The sequence below is a fragment of the Lampetra planeri genome, unplaced genomic scaffold, assembly GCF_965212315.1.
Source record: "Lampetra planeri unplaced genomic scaffold, kcLamPlan1.2.h2 scaffold_2129, whole genome shotgun sequence".
Taxonomy (NCBI): domain Eukaryota; kingdom Metazoa; phylum Chordata; class Hyperoartia; order Petromyzontiformes; family Petromyzontidae; genus Lampetra; species Lampetra planeri.
In genome coordinates this window covers 2239-19306 of record NW_027614893.1, presented here as the reverse complement: position 1 = coordinate 19306, position 17068 = coordinate 2239, and the positions used below count along the sequence as shown (strand labels likewise).

At 49.7% G+C, this 17068-nt stretch overlaps 1 protein-coding gene across 1 annotated transcript; it reads left to right on the top strand.

The window, feature by feature from the left end:
* The first annotated feature begins 4747 nt into the window (after positions 1–4747).
* Positions 4748–15611, top strand: LOC144740415 (serine/arginine-rich splicing factor 1B-like). The gene is made up of 5 exons (XM_078623268.1): positions 4748–5208; positions 10333–10505; positions 12094–12266; positions 14057–14265; positions 15465–15611. Exons 1-4 carry the CDS (start codon positions 5024–5026, stop codon positions 14219–14221), a joined length of 696 nt encoding a protein of 231 aa, XP_078479394.1. The 5' UTR covers positions 4748–5023; the 3' UTR covers positions 14222–14265; positions 15465–15611.
* The last annotated feature ends 1457 nt before the right edge of the window (positions 15612–17068 follow it).

The window sequence follows — 17068 nt, the reverse complement described above, 5'->3', positions numbered from 1 at the left end:
TCAGTGTAGACTCCACACAGTACACAGTCCAGTACAGCTGACACTACAGTACACAGTACAGTACTCCAGACTGTCAGTGTAGACTCCACAGTACACAGTACAGCTGACACTACAGTACACAGTTACAGTACTCCAGACTGTCAGTGTAGACTCCACAGTACAGTACTGTACACTGTCAGCTGACACTACAGTACACAGTTACAGTACTCCAGACTGTCAGTGAATGCTATTACTGTATAAACACCACACTGTCCTGTAAACGTAACAGTACACAATGACAGTACTCCATACTGTCAGTGACAAGTAAACTCCACGATACAGTATATCGTACTGTACACTATAGTACTGTACACTATAGTACTGTATACAGTACAGTACACCAAAGTACTGTATACTGACAGTACAAAGTACTGTACACTAAAGTACAGTATACAGTACTGTACACTAAAGTACTGTGTACTGACAGTATATAGTACTGTACACTAAAGTACAGTCTACCGTACTGCACACTAAAGTACAGTCCACTGTCATCACCAACTGATTATAGACTGTAGACTAATTATATACTCTCTTTATGGACTGTAGACTAATTATAGACTGTCTTTACGGACTGTATAGTTACTATATTTAAACTTTGCAGTACAGACTGATGCATTATATACTGTCGGTACCTGCCCACAGTACTCTGTCAGTACACAGAGTACTGTATAGACTGTCATTATAGACTGTAGACTCATTATAGACTGTCTTTATAGACTGTAGACTCATTATAGACTGTCATTATAGACTGTAGACTCATTATAGACTGTCTTTATGGACTGTAGACTCATTATAGACTGTCATTATAGACTGTAGACTCATTATAGACTGTCATTATAGACTGTAGACTCATTATAGACTGTCATTATAGATTGTAGACTAATTATAGACTGTATTTAAAGACTGTATAGTTAACATATTTAAACTTTGCAGTACAGACTTGCATTATATACTGTCGGTGCCTGCCACAGTACTCTGTCAGTACACAGAGTACCTTATAGACTGTCATTATAGACTGTAGACTAATTATAGACTGTCTTTATTGACTGTAGACTCATTATAGACTGTCTTTATGGACTGTAGACTCATTATAGACTGTCATTATAGACTGTAGACTCATTATAGACTGTCATTATAGACTGTACACTAATTATAGACTGTCTTTATGGACTGTAGACTCATTATAGACTGTAGACTCATTATAGACTGTCATTATAGACTGTAGACTCATTATAGACTGTCATTATAGACTGTAGACTCATTATAGACTGTCATTATAGACTGTAGACTCATTATAGACTGTCATTATAGACTGTAGACTAATTATAGACTGTCTTTATGGACTGTATAGTTAATATATTTAAACTTTGCAGTACAGACTTGCATTATATACTGTCGGTACCTGCCACAGTACTCTGTCAGTACACAGAGTACCTTATAGACTGTCATTATAGACTGTAGACTCATTATAGACTGTCTTTATGGACTGTATTTGTGGACTGTATTTAAACTCAGACTCACCGTTACGTGTGGACGGTATTCAATTACCCCGGAATCGATCCGGCTTGGTCGATTACTCACTCGCGGTTGCGATTCGGAATCGATTCCACGCGAGCGGCCAATGAAAGGGGTGGCTTTCCAAAGCCCCTGAAATCGATGCATCGATTCCTAAAAAATCCGCGTTCGATTCCCAAGGCAATCCGCATGGGAGTCTAAGCTCTCGTGACGAAATCGAAAAATCGATTCCCTCCCTTAGATTCCTTTAGAGGAATCGAAACTGAATATTAACACAGGAATCGATTCGGTCCACATCGGCGGTGGAATGTTCCACGTGGCCCTAAGCCCATATAAGGAGCGAACCCGGTCACGTGGTCCTTGTGATCTTGCGCATGCGCAGAGACGCGAAATCCACGTGGCTTTGATTGAATGTGAAATTTACCAATATTATTGATGATCATCGCGTAATTATTGATGTTGTGTCGTAACCCTCCACCACCCGACACAGACAAAGCCCAACCGTTGTGTTGGGGAGTAAGGGGCCGTCCATAAATGACGTCACGCGATTTTGGACCCCCCCTCATATGACGTCACAAAGCTCTACCCCACCCCCCAAAACCATATTTCCATTTTGAAAACAAAACACGCTTCAAATCGCTTTAAACTATTGTCATTGTAGTGTGCGTATTTAATGTGGCGCTGCACTCTGATGTTGTAGGAGTGTTGTTATAACAATTCTATATTTGATAATTGGTTTTTTACCCTTCTATCTGGCAACAAAACTGACACCTTTTTTACAAGGAGTCATGTTTGCATAGACCACAATACCTGCAGTCATAATGCAAACAAAAAACACAACTCTGATAATGTATGCACTGTCTTTGAAGTTGATTGGTCCACACCCGAGACAGCTTTCCTTAGAGCCTAGTCTCACATGGTGTTGGACCAGATAACGCCAAAAGGCGCACAACTCAAAGACAATGCACCATCAGAGTATGAGAGCTCAGGGTGAGCATTTACACCATGGTAACGAGAACCTCATTTGCCAGTAAAAATATGATAATTGTTGCCAGATAGAAGGGTAAAAAAAACAATTATCATATTTTTACTGGCAAATGAGGTTCCCATGGTATGTTTTCTTTGTTTTTTCGTTAAAGTCACGTAGGTAAAAATAAAAAAATAGAAATAAAATAATGATTTATTATTTTATTTATATTATTATTTCTTTTTTTGAATCCTTTATATTAAGTTCGCTTGCTTGCTTAGGACCGTGCAAATCTTTCGGTCGTTTTTTAACCCACTTCCCGTGATCCAATCGAGCTGACATTTTGCACACAGACTCGTTGTGCGTGACAATTAATGTTCGAGAAAATATTTTTTCCAAAATGTTACACTTTTTAGGACAAAAATATTATATTTAATTACCAATTGCTTAATGGTGCAATGCAATGCAATCATCTGACCCATAGGTGGCAGCCATCTCAAGCCAGAGGACGAGAGGACTCTAGCCGCCACGCATATAAAGGATTTATAGTGAAAAACTTTGTTTTTACGGGTTATACTTGTTATACCTTCGTGACTTTCGTGACTGCAAGCCTCCATATTCTTGTTTCTTTCGGTAAAGTCTATATACGTTACTTTACATGATGCACATCGTGGATTTTGTTCCTGCGAATGACGTCACCGCGCCCCAATTTCACGCTGGGACTCACGTGACGTCATCTCAGACATAGCGTCAATCTTGCGTGCGTGATGACGTAATGACAACAGGGTGGTTTTGTCTCTACTAGTGACGTCACCGCTCCCCGATTTCACGCTGGGACTCACGTGACATCTTCTCGTACACAGCGTAAATCTGCCGTGCGTGGTGACGTAATGACGCAACAGCGTGGTTGTTGACGTCACCGCGCCCCGCAAAAAATCGGCGGGGCTTACCTGACGTCATCACGCACACCCCCGTCAATCCTTTCGTGCGCAGTGACGTAATGACGCACAGCGTGGTTTTCCCCTCTACGAGTGACGTCACAGCGCTCTCCGTTTTATGGCCGCGCGAGCGTGCATGACGTCATCGCGTACACAGCGGTCAAACCTGGCGTGCGTGCGCGGTGACGTCATCACGCATAACGGAGTTTTCTAATTCGATTATTTATTTAGACTGCAAGAATCCGATGAGTTATAAAGCTCTTTGTTCACAGATGTCCAGTCGGGGCATACGGGGTGAGAACGTTACAACGAACACAATATAATAACACGATCAAGTCGCTAAAATATTAATGAAAATAAATAAAGTATATTCTTGGTTTCTTTCGGGTAAAGTCACGTAGAAGGGAAATAATTAAATAATAAAAATAAAGCAATTAAATTCTCACGACGTTTCGATTGCAACACAAGCAATCATCATCAGGTGTGAAAACTACAGCCGACTCTCTGAGTTGCATTGCTTTTCTAAATGTTGTTAAGTTTTATATCAAAGCTTCCTTTCCATTTTTTAAAAATCTCTCTATCACCTAATGCCTCGTCTCACCCGAAGACGATTGCTTATCGTTGCGATCGAAACGTCGTGATCGATTAAACATTTACAGAACCACCCCTTGTCTAAGCTATCGCACTGAGAATTTAATTTACATAAAAACCGCCACTTTTTTGTACATAACCACGCCCCCAAATGATACTTAACATAAACTAATTTACATAACCACGCCCCCAAATGCTACTTAGCATAACATAATTAACATAACCACGCCCCAAATGCTACTTTACATAAAACAATTAACATAACCACGCCCCCAAATGGTGCTTTGCACAAAACTAATTAACATAACCACGCCCCCGAATGATACTTTGCATAAAACTAATTAACATAACCACGCCTCAAAATGAAACTTTGTATAGATCTAATTAACATAACCACGCCCCCAAAACTAATTTACATTCAATCGAGTAACATAACCACGCCCCCAAATACTACTTTACATAAAACTCATTAACATAACCACGCCTTCTCCAAGCAAAATCAACGGAGCTCATTTAAATAACCACGCCCTCAAACTTCCCCCCCCCCATCTTACCCTCCCCCCTTCACACAATTCCCATTCATTCCAATGGCTAAAAAGGGCCCACCCGTGCTGGGGGGGGGGTGAAGGGTGGGGGAGGGTAAAGAAAAGCGCGGGAAAAAATCGCGTGACGTCACCGCGTCCCCCCCGCCCCGCCCCTCTCTCTTCTTCCTTCACCGCCATCTTGCGAGTCTCTCTCCTCAAACGCTACACGCTCCGCCGTTCGCTGTTCTTTCTCCTTCAAATTCTCTCGCAGTTTCTCTTCCTCATCCTCTTCTTTCTCTCTACCCACAGCAGGCATCACCACCGCCTCTTTCCCTCGCTCGTCCATTAACACAACCACACAAAACAAACATCGTCAACCCGAGCACACTACGCAACACACAACACACACAGGCCACATTTTTCAAGTATATTATTTAACAAACTAAACCATGTCGGGCGTGATACGGGGGCCTGCCGGCAACAACGACTGCCGCATCTACGTGGGCAACCTGCCGCCGGACGTTCGCGTGAAGGACATCGAAGATTTGTTTTACAAATACGGCAACATCCGAGACGTGGACCTCAAAAACAGACGCGCGCCGCCATTTTCCTTCGTCGAGTTCGAGGATCCGAGGTGAGGGGGGGGGGTCAGAGGGGGGGGGGGTGAGGAGGTGAGGGGGGGGGTCAGAGGGGGGTGAGGGGGGGGGGTCAGAGGGGGGGGGAGGTGAGGGGGGGGGTCAGAGGGGGGTGAGTGAGAGGGGGGGGGGTCAGAGGGGGGTGAGGGGGGGGGTGAGTGAGAGGGGGGGAGTGAGAGGGGGGGGTTCAGAGGGGGGGGTTCAGAGGGGGGAGTGAGAGGGGGGGTGAGTGAGAGGGGGGGAGGTGGTGAGGGGGGGGATGAGAGGGGGAGTCAGAGGGGGGTGAGGAGGTGAGGGGGGGGGGTCAGAGGGAGGTGGGGGGGGGTGAGAGTGAGGGAGGGGGGTGAGAGTGAGGGGGGGTGTGAGGGGGGGGGGAGGTGGTGAGGGGGGGGGATGAGAGGGGGGGTCAGAGGGGGGTGAGGAGGTGAGGGGGGGGTCAGAGGGGGGTGAGGAGGTGGGGGGGGGGGTGAGGAGGTGGGGAGGTGAGGGAGGGGGGTGAGAGTGAGGGGGGGGTGAGGAGGTGAGGGAGGGGGGTGTGAGGGGGGGTGTGAGAGGGGGGGGTCAGAGGGGGGGAGGTGGTGATGGGGAAGTGAGGTGGGGGGGGGTCAGAGGGGGGGTGAGGTGGGGGGAGGTGGTGAGGGGGGGGTGAGGTGGTGAGGGGGGGGTGAGGAGGTGAGGGAGGGGGTGAGAGTGAGGGGGGGGGGGTGAGGAGGTGAGGGAGGGGGGTGAGAGTGAGGGGGGGTGTGAGGGGGGGGGATGAGAGGGGGGGTCAGAGGGGGGTGAGGAGGTGAGGGGGGGGGTCAGAGGGGGGTGAGGAGGTGGGGGGGGTGAGGAGGTGAGGGTGGGGAGGTGAGGGAGGGGGGTGAGAGTGAGGGGGGGGTGAGGAGGTGAGGGAGGGGGGTGTGAGGGGGGGTGTGAGAGGGGGGGGTCAGAGGGGGGGAGGTGGTGATGGGGAAGTGAGGTGGGGGGGGGGTCAGAGGGGGGGTGAGGTGGGGGGAGGTGGTGAGGGGGGGGTGAGGTGGTGAGGGGGGGGGTGAGGAGGTGAGGGAGGGGGTGAGAGTGAGGGGGGGGGGGGTGAGGAGGTGAGGGAGGGGGGTGAGAGTGAGGGGGGGTGTGAGGGGGGGGGGGGCGAGGTGGTGAGGGGGGGTCAGAGGGGTGAGGGGGGGGGGGTCAGGGGGGGTGAGTGAGGGGGGTCAGGGGGGGTGAGTGAGGGGGAGGGTCAGAGGGGGGTGAGGGTGGGGGGGTGAGGAGGTGAGGGGGGGGGTCAGAGGAGGTGAGGGGGGGGGGGTCAGAGGAGGTAAGGGGGGGAGGGTCAGAGGAGGTGAGGGGGGGGGGTCAGAGGAGGTGAGGGGGGGGGGTCAGAGGAGGTGAGGGGGGGGTCAGAGGGGGTGAGGGGGGGTCAGAGGGGTGAGGGGGGGGGGTCAGAGGGGTGAGGGGGGGGTCAGAGGAGGTGAGGGGGGGGTGAGTGAGGGGGGGGTCAGAGGAGTGAGGGGGGGGTCAGAGGAGGTGAGGGAGGTGGGGTGAGGAGGGGGGGGGGGTCAGAGGAGGTGGGGGGGTCAGAGGGGGTGAGAGGAAGGGTGAGGAGGTGAAGGGTCAGAGGAGGTGAGTCGGAGGGGGAGGGGTCGGAGGAGGTGAGGGGGGGGGGTCAGGAGGTGAGGGGGGGGTTGGGTTGTCAGAGGAGGTGAGGAGGGATCAGAGGAGGTGAGGGGGGGGGGTGAGTGAGGGGGTGAGTGAGGGTGAGGGGTGAGTCGGAGGGGTCAGAGGGGGTGAGGGTGAGTGAGGGGGTGAGTGAGTGAGGGGGTGAGTTTGAGGGGTCAGAGGGGTGAGTCGAAGGGGAGGAGGAGGGTGAGGTTGAGGGGTATGAGTGGGTGAGTGAGGGGGTGAGTCTATGAGGGGGTGAGTCTTAAGTGGGTCGGAGGAGGGTGAGTGAGGGGTCAGAGGGGTGAGTTTGTACACTTGGCTCATCTGGTATGCAGGAGTTTGTGGGTTCGATCCCATAACCCTGATTTAGATTTGTATTTGTGAACTACTTTGCCTGGTACTCAGAGGTCGTGAGTTCGATGTCTGACCCTGACGATGCCTGCTGCTGCTGCTTTATAACGCCTCGTGGCGATGTTTGTTTGCAAATCGACATTTGCAGTTGTTTGGAGATTGTTTTAACTCTGGACATACTATGCGTGTGTGTGCGTGTAAAGAGCTTTGTAACTTATCGGATTTCGCAAATATAATAATTGTAGATGGTTCAATTGGTGGTGGTGAGAGTTTATTTGTTTTAAGTGTTTTTTGTGTCGATAAAATTGTGAGGTCACATTTTTTGTTTTAATTTAAAACATCAACACCCCTCAAGCCCCCCATCCCCTTTGACATATTGGTAAATTGCAAATCTTAAAAGAGTATTAAGATTGGTTTAATAACATTAGTGTTTAAACGGTTGAAATCGATGTGTGTAGTTAGTGGCTCATACTCTTTAAGTTTTTTCGGTAAAGTCACGTAGGTAAAATAAAAATAATAGACATTAAATAATGATTTTTTTATGCTGTTAGGTTTTTTTGGTAAAGTCACGTAAGTAAAAAGAAATAAAATAAAAAAAAATAGAAATAAAATTATGATTTATTATTTTATTTCTATTATTATTTCTATATTTTATTTTTATACCTACGTGACTTTACCGAAAAAACTTAAAAGAGTATGAATCCTTGCAGTCACGAAGAGTTAGTGGCTGGCGCGAAACAATGTTGCTAGGCCGCGAACACGTGGGTGGTTTGGCTGTGTTGTGTGTGTGTGGTTCGTTCGACAAATCGTGAGGTAAAAGTTAATTATTTTTTGTTAAAAACTAACTCACTCGACGCGATAGCTTGTGAGGTGAATAAATATGTAAATTTTAAACGATTATTGTAATGTTTGAGGGAATTTTTACCTCACGAGAAAAAACGTGAGGTGAAAAGTGTCAAATGTTTTACCTAAAAACCAGGGCATTCGACGCGATAGCTTGTGAGGTGAATAAATATGTAAGTTTTAATCGATTACTGTAATGTTTGAGGGAATTTTTACCTCATAAAATCAATTTTAGGGAAAAAAATGTCTAAATGTTAAGCTAAAACCAGCTCATTTGACGTGATAGGTTGTAAGGTGAATAAATATGTAAATTTCAAACAATTTCTGTAATGTTTTAAGGTAAACTTTTCCTCAATCGTGAGGTAAGAACTGTCAAATTATTTGATTAAAACAGTTTATTTGACGCGATATGTTGTGAGGTAAAAAGCGATGATAATGTTTAAGGACATTTTTACCTCATAATTAGTATTTTATGCGGGTTTGAGTTGTTCCTACTGATGCTCTTATGTTCTTCGCTCAACAAAACGTGAGGTAAAATAGTTTTTAAAAATTCCCCAAAACTCTCTAGACATGGTAGGTGAGTGGTGGGGATGGTGGTCGAGTGAAAGATTGGGGTGAGTGAGAGTTGATTAGCGGGTTAGTGAGATGGTGGGTGAGTGAGATGGTGGGTGAGTGAGATGGTGGGCGGGTGAGTGAGATTTGGGGTGAGAGATTGTGGGTGAGTGAGATGATGGTGGGTGAGGGAGTGATTGGGGTGAGTGAGATGGTGGGTGAGGGAAGGATTGGGGTGAGTGAGATGGTGAGCGGGTGAGTGAGATGGTGAGCGGGTGAGTGAGATGGTGGGTGAGGGAGTGATTGGGGTGAGTGAGATGGTGAGCGGGTGAGTGAGAGATGATGGGTGAGGGAATGATTGGGGTGAGTGAGATGGTGAGCGGGTGAGTGAGATGGTGGGTGAGGGAATGATTGGGGTGAGTGAGATGGTGAGCGGGTGAGTGAGAGATGATGGGTGAGGGAATGATTGGGGTGTGTGAGATGGTGAGTGAGATTTGGGGTGAGAGATTGTGGGTGAGTGAGATGATGGTGGGTGAGGGAGTGATTGGGGTGAGTGAGATGGTGGGTGAGGGAGTGATTGGGGTGAGTGAGATGGTGAGCGGGTGAGTGAGAGATGATGGGTGAGGGAATGATTGGGGTGCGTGAGATGGTGAGCGGGTGCGTGAGAGATGGTGGGTGAGGGAGTGATTGGGGTGAGTGAGGGTTGATTAGCGGGTGAGTGAGATGTGAGAGAATGATGGGGGTGAGTGAGATGGTGGGTGAGGGAATTATTGGTGTGAGTGAGATGGTGAGCGGGTGAGTGAGATGGTGGGTGAGGGAATGATTGGGGTGAGTGAGATGGTGGGTGAGTGAGATGGTGGGTGAGGGAATGATTGGAGTGAGTGAGATGGTGAGCGGGTGAGAGAGATGGGTGAGGGAATGAGACGAGGCTCAAAAGAAAGCCGTCTCTGGTGTGGACCAATCAGTTTCAAGGACAATGCATATATTATCAGTGTTTTGTCCGCAAGCATTGTGGTTAATGCACGCATGATTCCTTGTAAGAAGGTTTCAGTTTTGTGGCCAGAAAAAAGTAAAAAAACCCTATTATTAGTTAGATATAGTTATTCTTGGAAATGTTTATTACAAGTTACGTTGCTATTAGCTAACGTGCTGTGACGGTTCCACCTGAAGACGGAAGCTTGTGTTGCCTTCGAAACGTCGTGATTTTTATTTTATTTTACTTTTATAAATTGTAATGTTTTACCTACGTGACTTTACCGAAAAAACCTAAGAATATGAATCCTTGCAGTCACGAAAGATTCAAATCTAGAATCCGTACAAATATGTTGCTCCGGTAATTACAAAATCCTCGTGATCGCCTCCTCTACAGTACAGTAGTTGTATAGTAGCACTTAATGCGCGGAGTGCACGGAACCAGGAAAGTGTTATTAGTACTTGGCACCCGCATCGATCGGTCGATTATTTCCTACAAATTTTAGTTTTGTTCACTAACAAAAAAATTGTATTGACTTAAACATTATTTATGCCTACATTAGTGTTTTTTGGCGTAGAGATCCGCGGAAAATGGTTACGCTTTTGGATTAACCACGATTTCGAATTATCCGCGGCCGATAATCGAGAGAGTCCTACTACTGCGAACTAATGTTTTTCTTAAATAGTTCCTCGCTTTTAAAACGTGTTTTCTTTCTTAAAACAGTTCTTTTTGGCGTCTCGCCTCATGTGCCCCCTACCCTCAGGGACGCTGAGGATGCCGTGCACGGTCGCGATGGCTACGACTACGATGGCTACCGCCTGCGCGTGGAGTTCCCCCGTGGGGGTGGCACCCGCTTTGGATCGCGGTTTGGGGGGCCTCCCCGCGGCCGCTACGGCCCCCCCTCTCACCGCTCCGAGTACCGCGTCATCGTCACAGGTGCCGCCACCGGTCGGGGGTCGGGGGGGTGGGAGTTGAGAGGAGAAATGGGATAATGGGAAGGCGGGGGTGGGAGAGACACTGGCCGGTTTTGGGGGCGCAGTGTTGGTAAATTGTTTTATCGTTTGGCGTAGATTATCGGCCGTTGTCTATCCAAAACTAAAAACTATCACCATTGGTACCTAATTTGGCAGTAAAAAACATGATGATTGTTTTTTGACCCTTTTCTCTGGCAACAAAACTGACATCTTTTTTTACGAGGAGTCATGTTTGCATAGACCACAATACCTGCAGTCATAATGCAAACAAAAAAACATAACACTGTGCACCAATCAATTTCAAGGACAGTGCATACATTATCAGAGTTGTGTTTTTTGTTTGCATTATGACTGCAGGTATTGTGGTCTATGCAAACATGACTCCTTGTAAAAAAAGGTGTCAGTTTTGTTGCCAGATAAAGGGTAAAAAAACAATTATTATTATATAAACTATGGTTTGGAGTAGGTTATCCGTGCTAATCGGAGGTGCGGTGCAAGAACAGCAAACTAAATATGAAAATATAACAATAGATGCTTTTACCCTTTCTGGCAATGAAACGGTGGGGGGGGGGTGTTAATTCTGCATTAACTACGCGCCGTGCTTGTGGCAAAACAAAGACGACGCGCACATCATCATCGGAGTGTATTTCTAGATTTGAAGCTTTCGTGACTGCAAGGAATCATATTCTTAGGTTTTGTCGGTAAAGTCACTGTGTAGGTAAAACATCAAAATTAATGAAAATAAAATAAAAACAAAAATCACGACGTTTCGGAGGCAACACAAGTCTCCGTCATCAGGTGGGACCGTCACAGCCGAATTATGCAGCTAATTCGGCTGTGACGGTCCCACCTGATGACGGAGACTTGTGTTGCCTCCGAAACGTCGTGATTTTTGTTTTTATTTTATTTTCATTAATTTTGATGTTTTACCTACACAGTGACTTTACCGAAAAAACCTAAGAATATCATCAGAGTGTGTTTATTTGCTTTTTTTTAATGCTGCCCATTGCCCTACCTTGAACTTGCCCCTGCGGTGTGCGGGCAAAGGACAACAGCTGAAACGCAACGACAAGCGGCTCTAAAGAAACGAGTTTTCGGTGTGTGGGTGATGATTTAAAAGTGCCCGGCCCCCGTGGCTTCCTAACATCGTAAGGGAATGTTTCGCCATACTTGATCACGCTGGCAGAGGTCACAAACGGGTTTTGATTCCTTACCCGTACCCATACCCGGCCGCACCAGGGTCGCAAATGGGTACGGGTACCCGTACCCAGCCGGGTACGGGTACCCGTAGCCTATCCGTACCCTACCCGAAATGAGTGACAAACGGTTACGCACCAGTGACTCACGGCCTACCCGTACCCGGCCGCACCAGGGTCGCAAACGGGTACCCCCGTACCTGTACCCGGCCGCGTACGGGTAGCCGGGTATCGGGTACCCGATTGCGATACTTGACCACGCTGGTCAGCGAAGGTTTGCCGACGGTCGATTCTGATTCTATAACCCTACCTCTACCCCGCCGCCCGCCCTTCCCTGCCCTTCCCTGCCCCCAGGGCTGCCCCCGACGGGCAGTTGGCAGGACCTGAAGGACCACATGCGAGAGGCGGGCGACGTGTGCTACGCCGACGTGTTCCGTGACGGCACGGGCGTCGTGGAGTACGTGCGCAAGGAGGACATGAAGTACGCCGTGCGCAAGCTCGACGACACCAAGTTCAAGTCGCACGAGGTGAGTGGGGAGGGGGGGAGGTGGTGGGGGGAGGGAGGTGGTGGGGGGGGAGGGGGTGGGGGGGGAGGGGGTGGGGGGGGAGGGGGTGGGGGGGAGAGGGGGGGGGGGGGGGAGAGGGTGGGGGGGAGAGGTGGTGGGGAGGGAGAGGTGGGGGAGGTAGGGAGGTGGGGAGAAAGGTGGTGGGGGGAGGGAGGTGGTGGGGGGAGGGAGGTGGTGGGGGGAGGGAGGTGGTGGGGGAGGGAGGTGGTGGGGGAGGGAGGGAGGTGGTGGGATGGGGGAGGTGGTGGGGGGAGGGTGAGGTGGGGGGGAGGTGGTGGGGGGAGGGAGGTGGTGGGGGGGGAGGGGGTGGGGGGGGGAGGGGGTGGGGGGGGAGGGGGGTGGGGGGGGAGGGGGTGGGGGGGAGAGGTGGTGGGGAGGGAGAGGTGGGGGAGGTAGGGAGGTGGGGAGAAAGAGGTGGTGGGGGGAGGGAGGTGGTGGGGGGAGGGAGGGAGGGAGGGGGTGGGGGGGGAGAGGTGGTGGGGAGGGAGAGGTGGGGGAGGTAGGGAGAGGTGGTGGGGGAGGGAGGGGGTGGGGGGGGGAGAGGTGGTGGGGGAGGGAGGGGGGGGGAGAGGTGGTGGGGAGGGAGTGGTGGGGGAGGGAGAGGTGGTGGTGAGAGAGAGGTGGTGTGGAGGGAGAGGTAGGGAGGGAGGTGGGGTTAGGTTGGCAGAGGGGGAGATGAGCGTGGAGGGAACGGAGAGACGGTGGGTGTCTCGTATCGGGGGTCGGCAACCTTTCGCTTCCGGGAGCTGCGTGCGGCCCTTGAAGGACTGCTCGTGACGTTGCGTATGAAGGACCGACCGCCATCTCCGTCATTCCCTGCGTGCGTCGGTGGCTCCTTGTTCTTTCGGTTGCCGAACGGCTTGGCTCTCCCGATTAGCGCGGTTGGCCGCGTGCGGTGTGCAAACGAAGTTGGCCATACGTACACAGGTAGATAGAAGGGTAAAAAACCAATTATCATATTTTTTATTGCCAAATGAGGTTCCAATGGTGTTAAATGCTTGCCAGATAGAAGGTTAAAAAAACAATTATCATATTTTTTATTGCCAAATGAGGTTCCAATGGTGTAAATGCTTGCCAGATAGAAGGGTAAAAAAACAATTATCATATTTTTTACTGCCAAATGAGGTTCCAATGGTGTAAATGCTTGCCAGATAGAAGGGTAAAAAAACAATTATCATATTTTTTATTGCCAAATGAGGTTCCAATGGTGTTAAATGCTTGCCAGATAGAAGGTTAAAAAAACAATTATCATATTTTTTATTGCCAAATGAGGTTCCAATGGTGTAAATGCTTGCCAGATAGAAGGGTTAAAAAAACAATTATCATATTTTTTACTGCCAAATGAGGTTCCAATGGTGTAAATGCTTGCCAGATAGAAGGGTAAAAAAAACAATTATCATATTTTTTATTGCCAAATGAGGTTCCAATGGTGTAAATGCTTGCCAGATAGAAGGGTAAAAAAACAATTATCATATTTTTTACTGCCAAATGAGGTTCCAATGGTGTAAATGCTTGCCAGATAGAAGGGTAAAAAAACAATTATCATATTTTTTATTGCCAAATGAGGTTCCAATGGTGTAAATGCTTGCCAGATAGAAGGGTAAAAAAACCAATTATCATTTTTTACTGCCAAATGAGGTTCCAATGGTGTAAATGCTTGCCAGATAGAAGGGTATAAAAACAATGATCAAGTCTACACCGTGTTTGGGTGGGGTGTGTGTGGATCCTTTGTGTTTGTGTGTGCGCTGCAGGGCGAGACATCGTACGTCCACGTGCGAATCGACGGTGGTCGCAGCCCCTCGTACGAGCGCTCTCGCTCCCGCTCTCGCTCCCGCTCGCGCTCCTACTCGCCCAAGCGCAGCCGCGGCTCCCCACGCTACTCCAACGATCGCTCGCGCTCGCGCTCACGCAGCTGAGCTGGGCGCCCAGAGGGAACGGCGCGCGGATTGCACCCACCCACGTACGCATGGCACACGCACGTATAGCGCGCACGCACTCACACGCGCATCGCACACACACACGCGTATGTGTGGCACACATGCACACGCATGTAGCACCCACCCATGTACGCATGGCACACACACGTATAGCACACACACACATCGCACACACACTCGTGTATGTGTGGCACACACGCACACGCATGTAGCACCCACCCATGTACGCATAGCACACCGCGTATAGCGCGCACGTGCCCATAACACGCGCACACACGTATAGCGCACTGCATGCGCACACACACGTACGAATAGCACACGCGTATGGCACACACACACGTACGTATATTACACACACACACGTACGTATATTACAAGCACGTCCGTATATTACACACGTACCCATGGCTCTGACCCACGTACGGATAGTATCCGCACACGCACGCATACAGCACACGTATAGCATGCAGACACACGTATAGCATCCACACACAAAGCACGCACATAGCATCCACACACGTATAGCATCGACACACACACATATAGCATCTACACATACACATAGCAGACACACATAGCAGACAGACATAGTATCCGCACACACATGCACATAGCATCGACACACACGTATAGTATCCGCACGCGCACAGCGCACGCACGCATACAGCACACGTATAGCATCCAAACACACATAGCGGACACACGTATAGCATCCACACACAAAGCACGCACATAGCATCCACACACACGTATAGCATCGACACACACAGCAGACACACACATAGCAGACACACACACAGCAGACACACACACACACACAGCAGACACACACACACACAGCAGACACACACACACATAGCAGACACACACACATAGCAGACACACACACATAGCAGACACACACACATAGCAGACACACACACATAGCAGACACACACACATAGCAGACACACACATAGCAGACACACACACACAGCAGACACACACACACAGCAGACACACACATAGCAGACACATACAGCATCCGCACACACACGTATAGCATCGACACACGCAGCAGACACACACAGCAGGCACACACACACATAGCATCCGCACACACACGCACATAGCATCCGCACACACGTATAGCACCCGCACGCGCGCAGCACTCACCTTTGGGGGATCCCTGTGGTTGTTGTCGTTGCGAGTTGCAGCTGCCATTGGTGTCGCCCCCTTGTAGAGGCGAGGAAGGGGCGTGAGGGAGGGGGAGGGCAACGTGGTGGTGGTGGTGGTGGAGGAGGAGTGGCACAGCTGCTGGAGTAGCAGACTTCTCCTCACCCTGCGCGTGGTTCATGTGGGATTGTGATGGACGGCGCGCTGGATGGTACGGCGCTACCTCACCCCTCCCCCCACGCGCCCCCCCCCTCTCAACTCCCCCACCCACCCCCCCCCCACCCACCCCCCTCCTCGTGTCGTGTTAACATGACACCACCTGAGCATGGGGAAGGCAGCGCACACGTGCGAGGGTTTCCGTAGACATGCTGATTTGTAAGACGGTCCGCTACGTAAGACGATGAAGCCATCCCATCGCCGGTTAGGTGAAGTTCGATTGATCTGGTCACGCAGCAGTAGCCGCCGTTCGACACTTGAGTGACACGGTGACTTTAACGTGGCGTGCCAGGCCAGGTACGCGCACGCTTGCATGCGAACACGCGCTCACGTTGACACACTGGCGCGCGCGCACTCACGCGCACGTGCGACCAAGCACACGCTCACACGAGCGCGTACACGCTGACAGTCGCACGCTAACTCACTGCGCTACGCTCTCTCCGGGTTGTCACGGTTAACCCGCCAACTAATTGCGGAACCCAAGTTGCTCCGAATTGCACGCAATAAGTTTCACGCGGAGTCGGAATCGGCTTCTCTCCGTAGCAACCAACGTTCAGGCAGCAGCAGCAGCAGATGTCGCACGAAACCAAGTTGTGTACGACTTTTTGGGCGGTGCCCTTCATCAATAGCTGCCTTCCCGATGCTCAGACGAAGTAATTCTGAATTTTTTTAATTTATCAACTCGAAAATTAAATCTCCCTCTTTGTCGGGGGTTTTTTTTTTACTACTACACACTGTTGGGCGGTCTTGGCTACCACCGTGAGATTTTTTTTACACGCGCGCAGCTTAAACACAACCCCCCCACCACCCCCGCCACCCCTCACCTTCAAACGTCTGCAGCTGCTCACGCTTGCGATTTGTAACGGGCCAAATCTGCCGGTTTTCCTCCCCTACGGTGGCGATGTTAACCACCTCGCCTGGTATGTAGGAAGGAGGTCGTGGGTTCGATCCCGAACCTGACGATGCCTGCTGCTGTATTCTTGGAGTTTGCATGTCTCTACCCCTCTCCCCCGTGGTGGTCGCGTCGATTTTCCCCCTCCACATTTTAGAATTAACGTCGCGCGTCTGTAAGAGTTTTTTGACTACGATAAGCTTCTTCCGCGTGATTATCAGAGCCGCGAAGTTGAGCTACCATTTTTTGATGGCCAGGTCGCTTTCTGAAGAAGAGCTCAGCTGGGGCCTTACACCAGCTAAAAAACAAACTGTTTAGTTTTTTGTAGTTTATAAATAAAGTCGTGCCGAGGGAAATCTTTGCCGGACTGATGCCAGATGGCGTCGAACCGTTCGCCGTTGGTGAGGGGCTTGTTCGTTCAAATACTTAGCCGGGTCTTAACCTGGCCAAAATAATGATTTGTTCATTCTAGATTTGAAGCTTTCGTGACTGCAAGGATTCATACTCTTAGTTTTTTCCGGTAAAGTCACGTAAGGTAAAAAATAAAATTTAAAAGTTAATAA

Excerpts from the sequence above, each read along its gene's own strand:
- LOC144740415 (XM_078623268.1), top strand. The coding sequence starts at position 5,024 with ATGTCGGGCGTGATACGGGGGCCTGCCGGCAACAACGACTGCCGCATC. Across the intron at positions 10,506-12,093 it reads GTACCGCGTCATCGTCACAG|GGCTGCCCCCGACGGGCAGT; the intron begins GTGCCGCCACCG and ends CCCTGCCCCCAG. Across the intron at positions 12,267-14,056 it reads CCAAGTTCAAGTCGCACGAG|GGCGAGACATCGTACGTCCA; the intron begins GTGAGTGGGGAG and ends TGTGCGCTGCAG.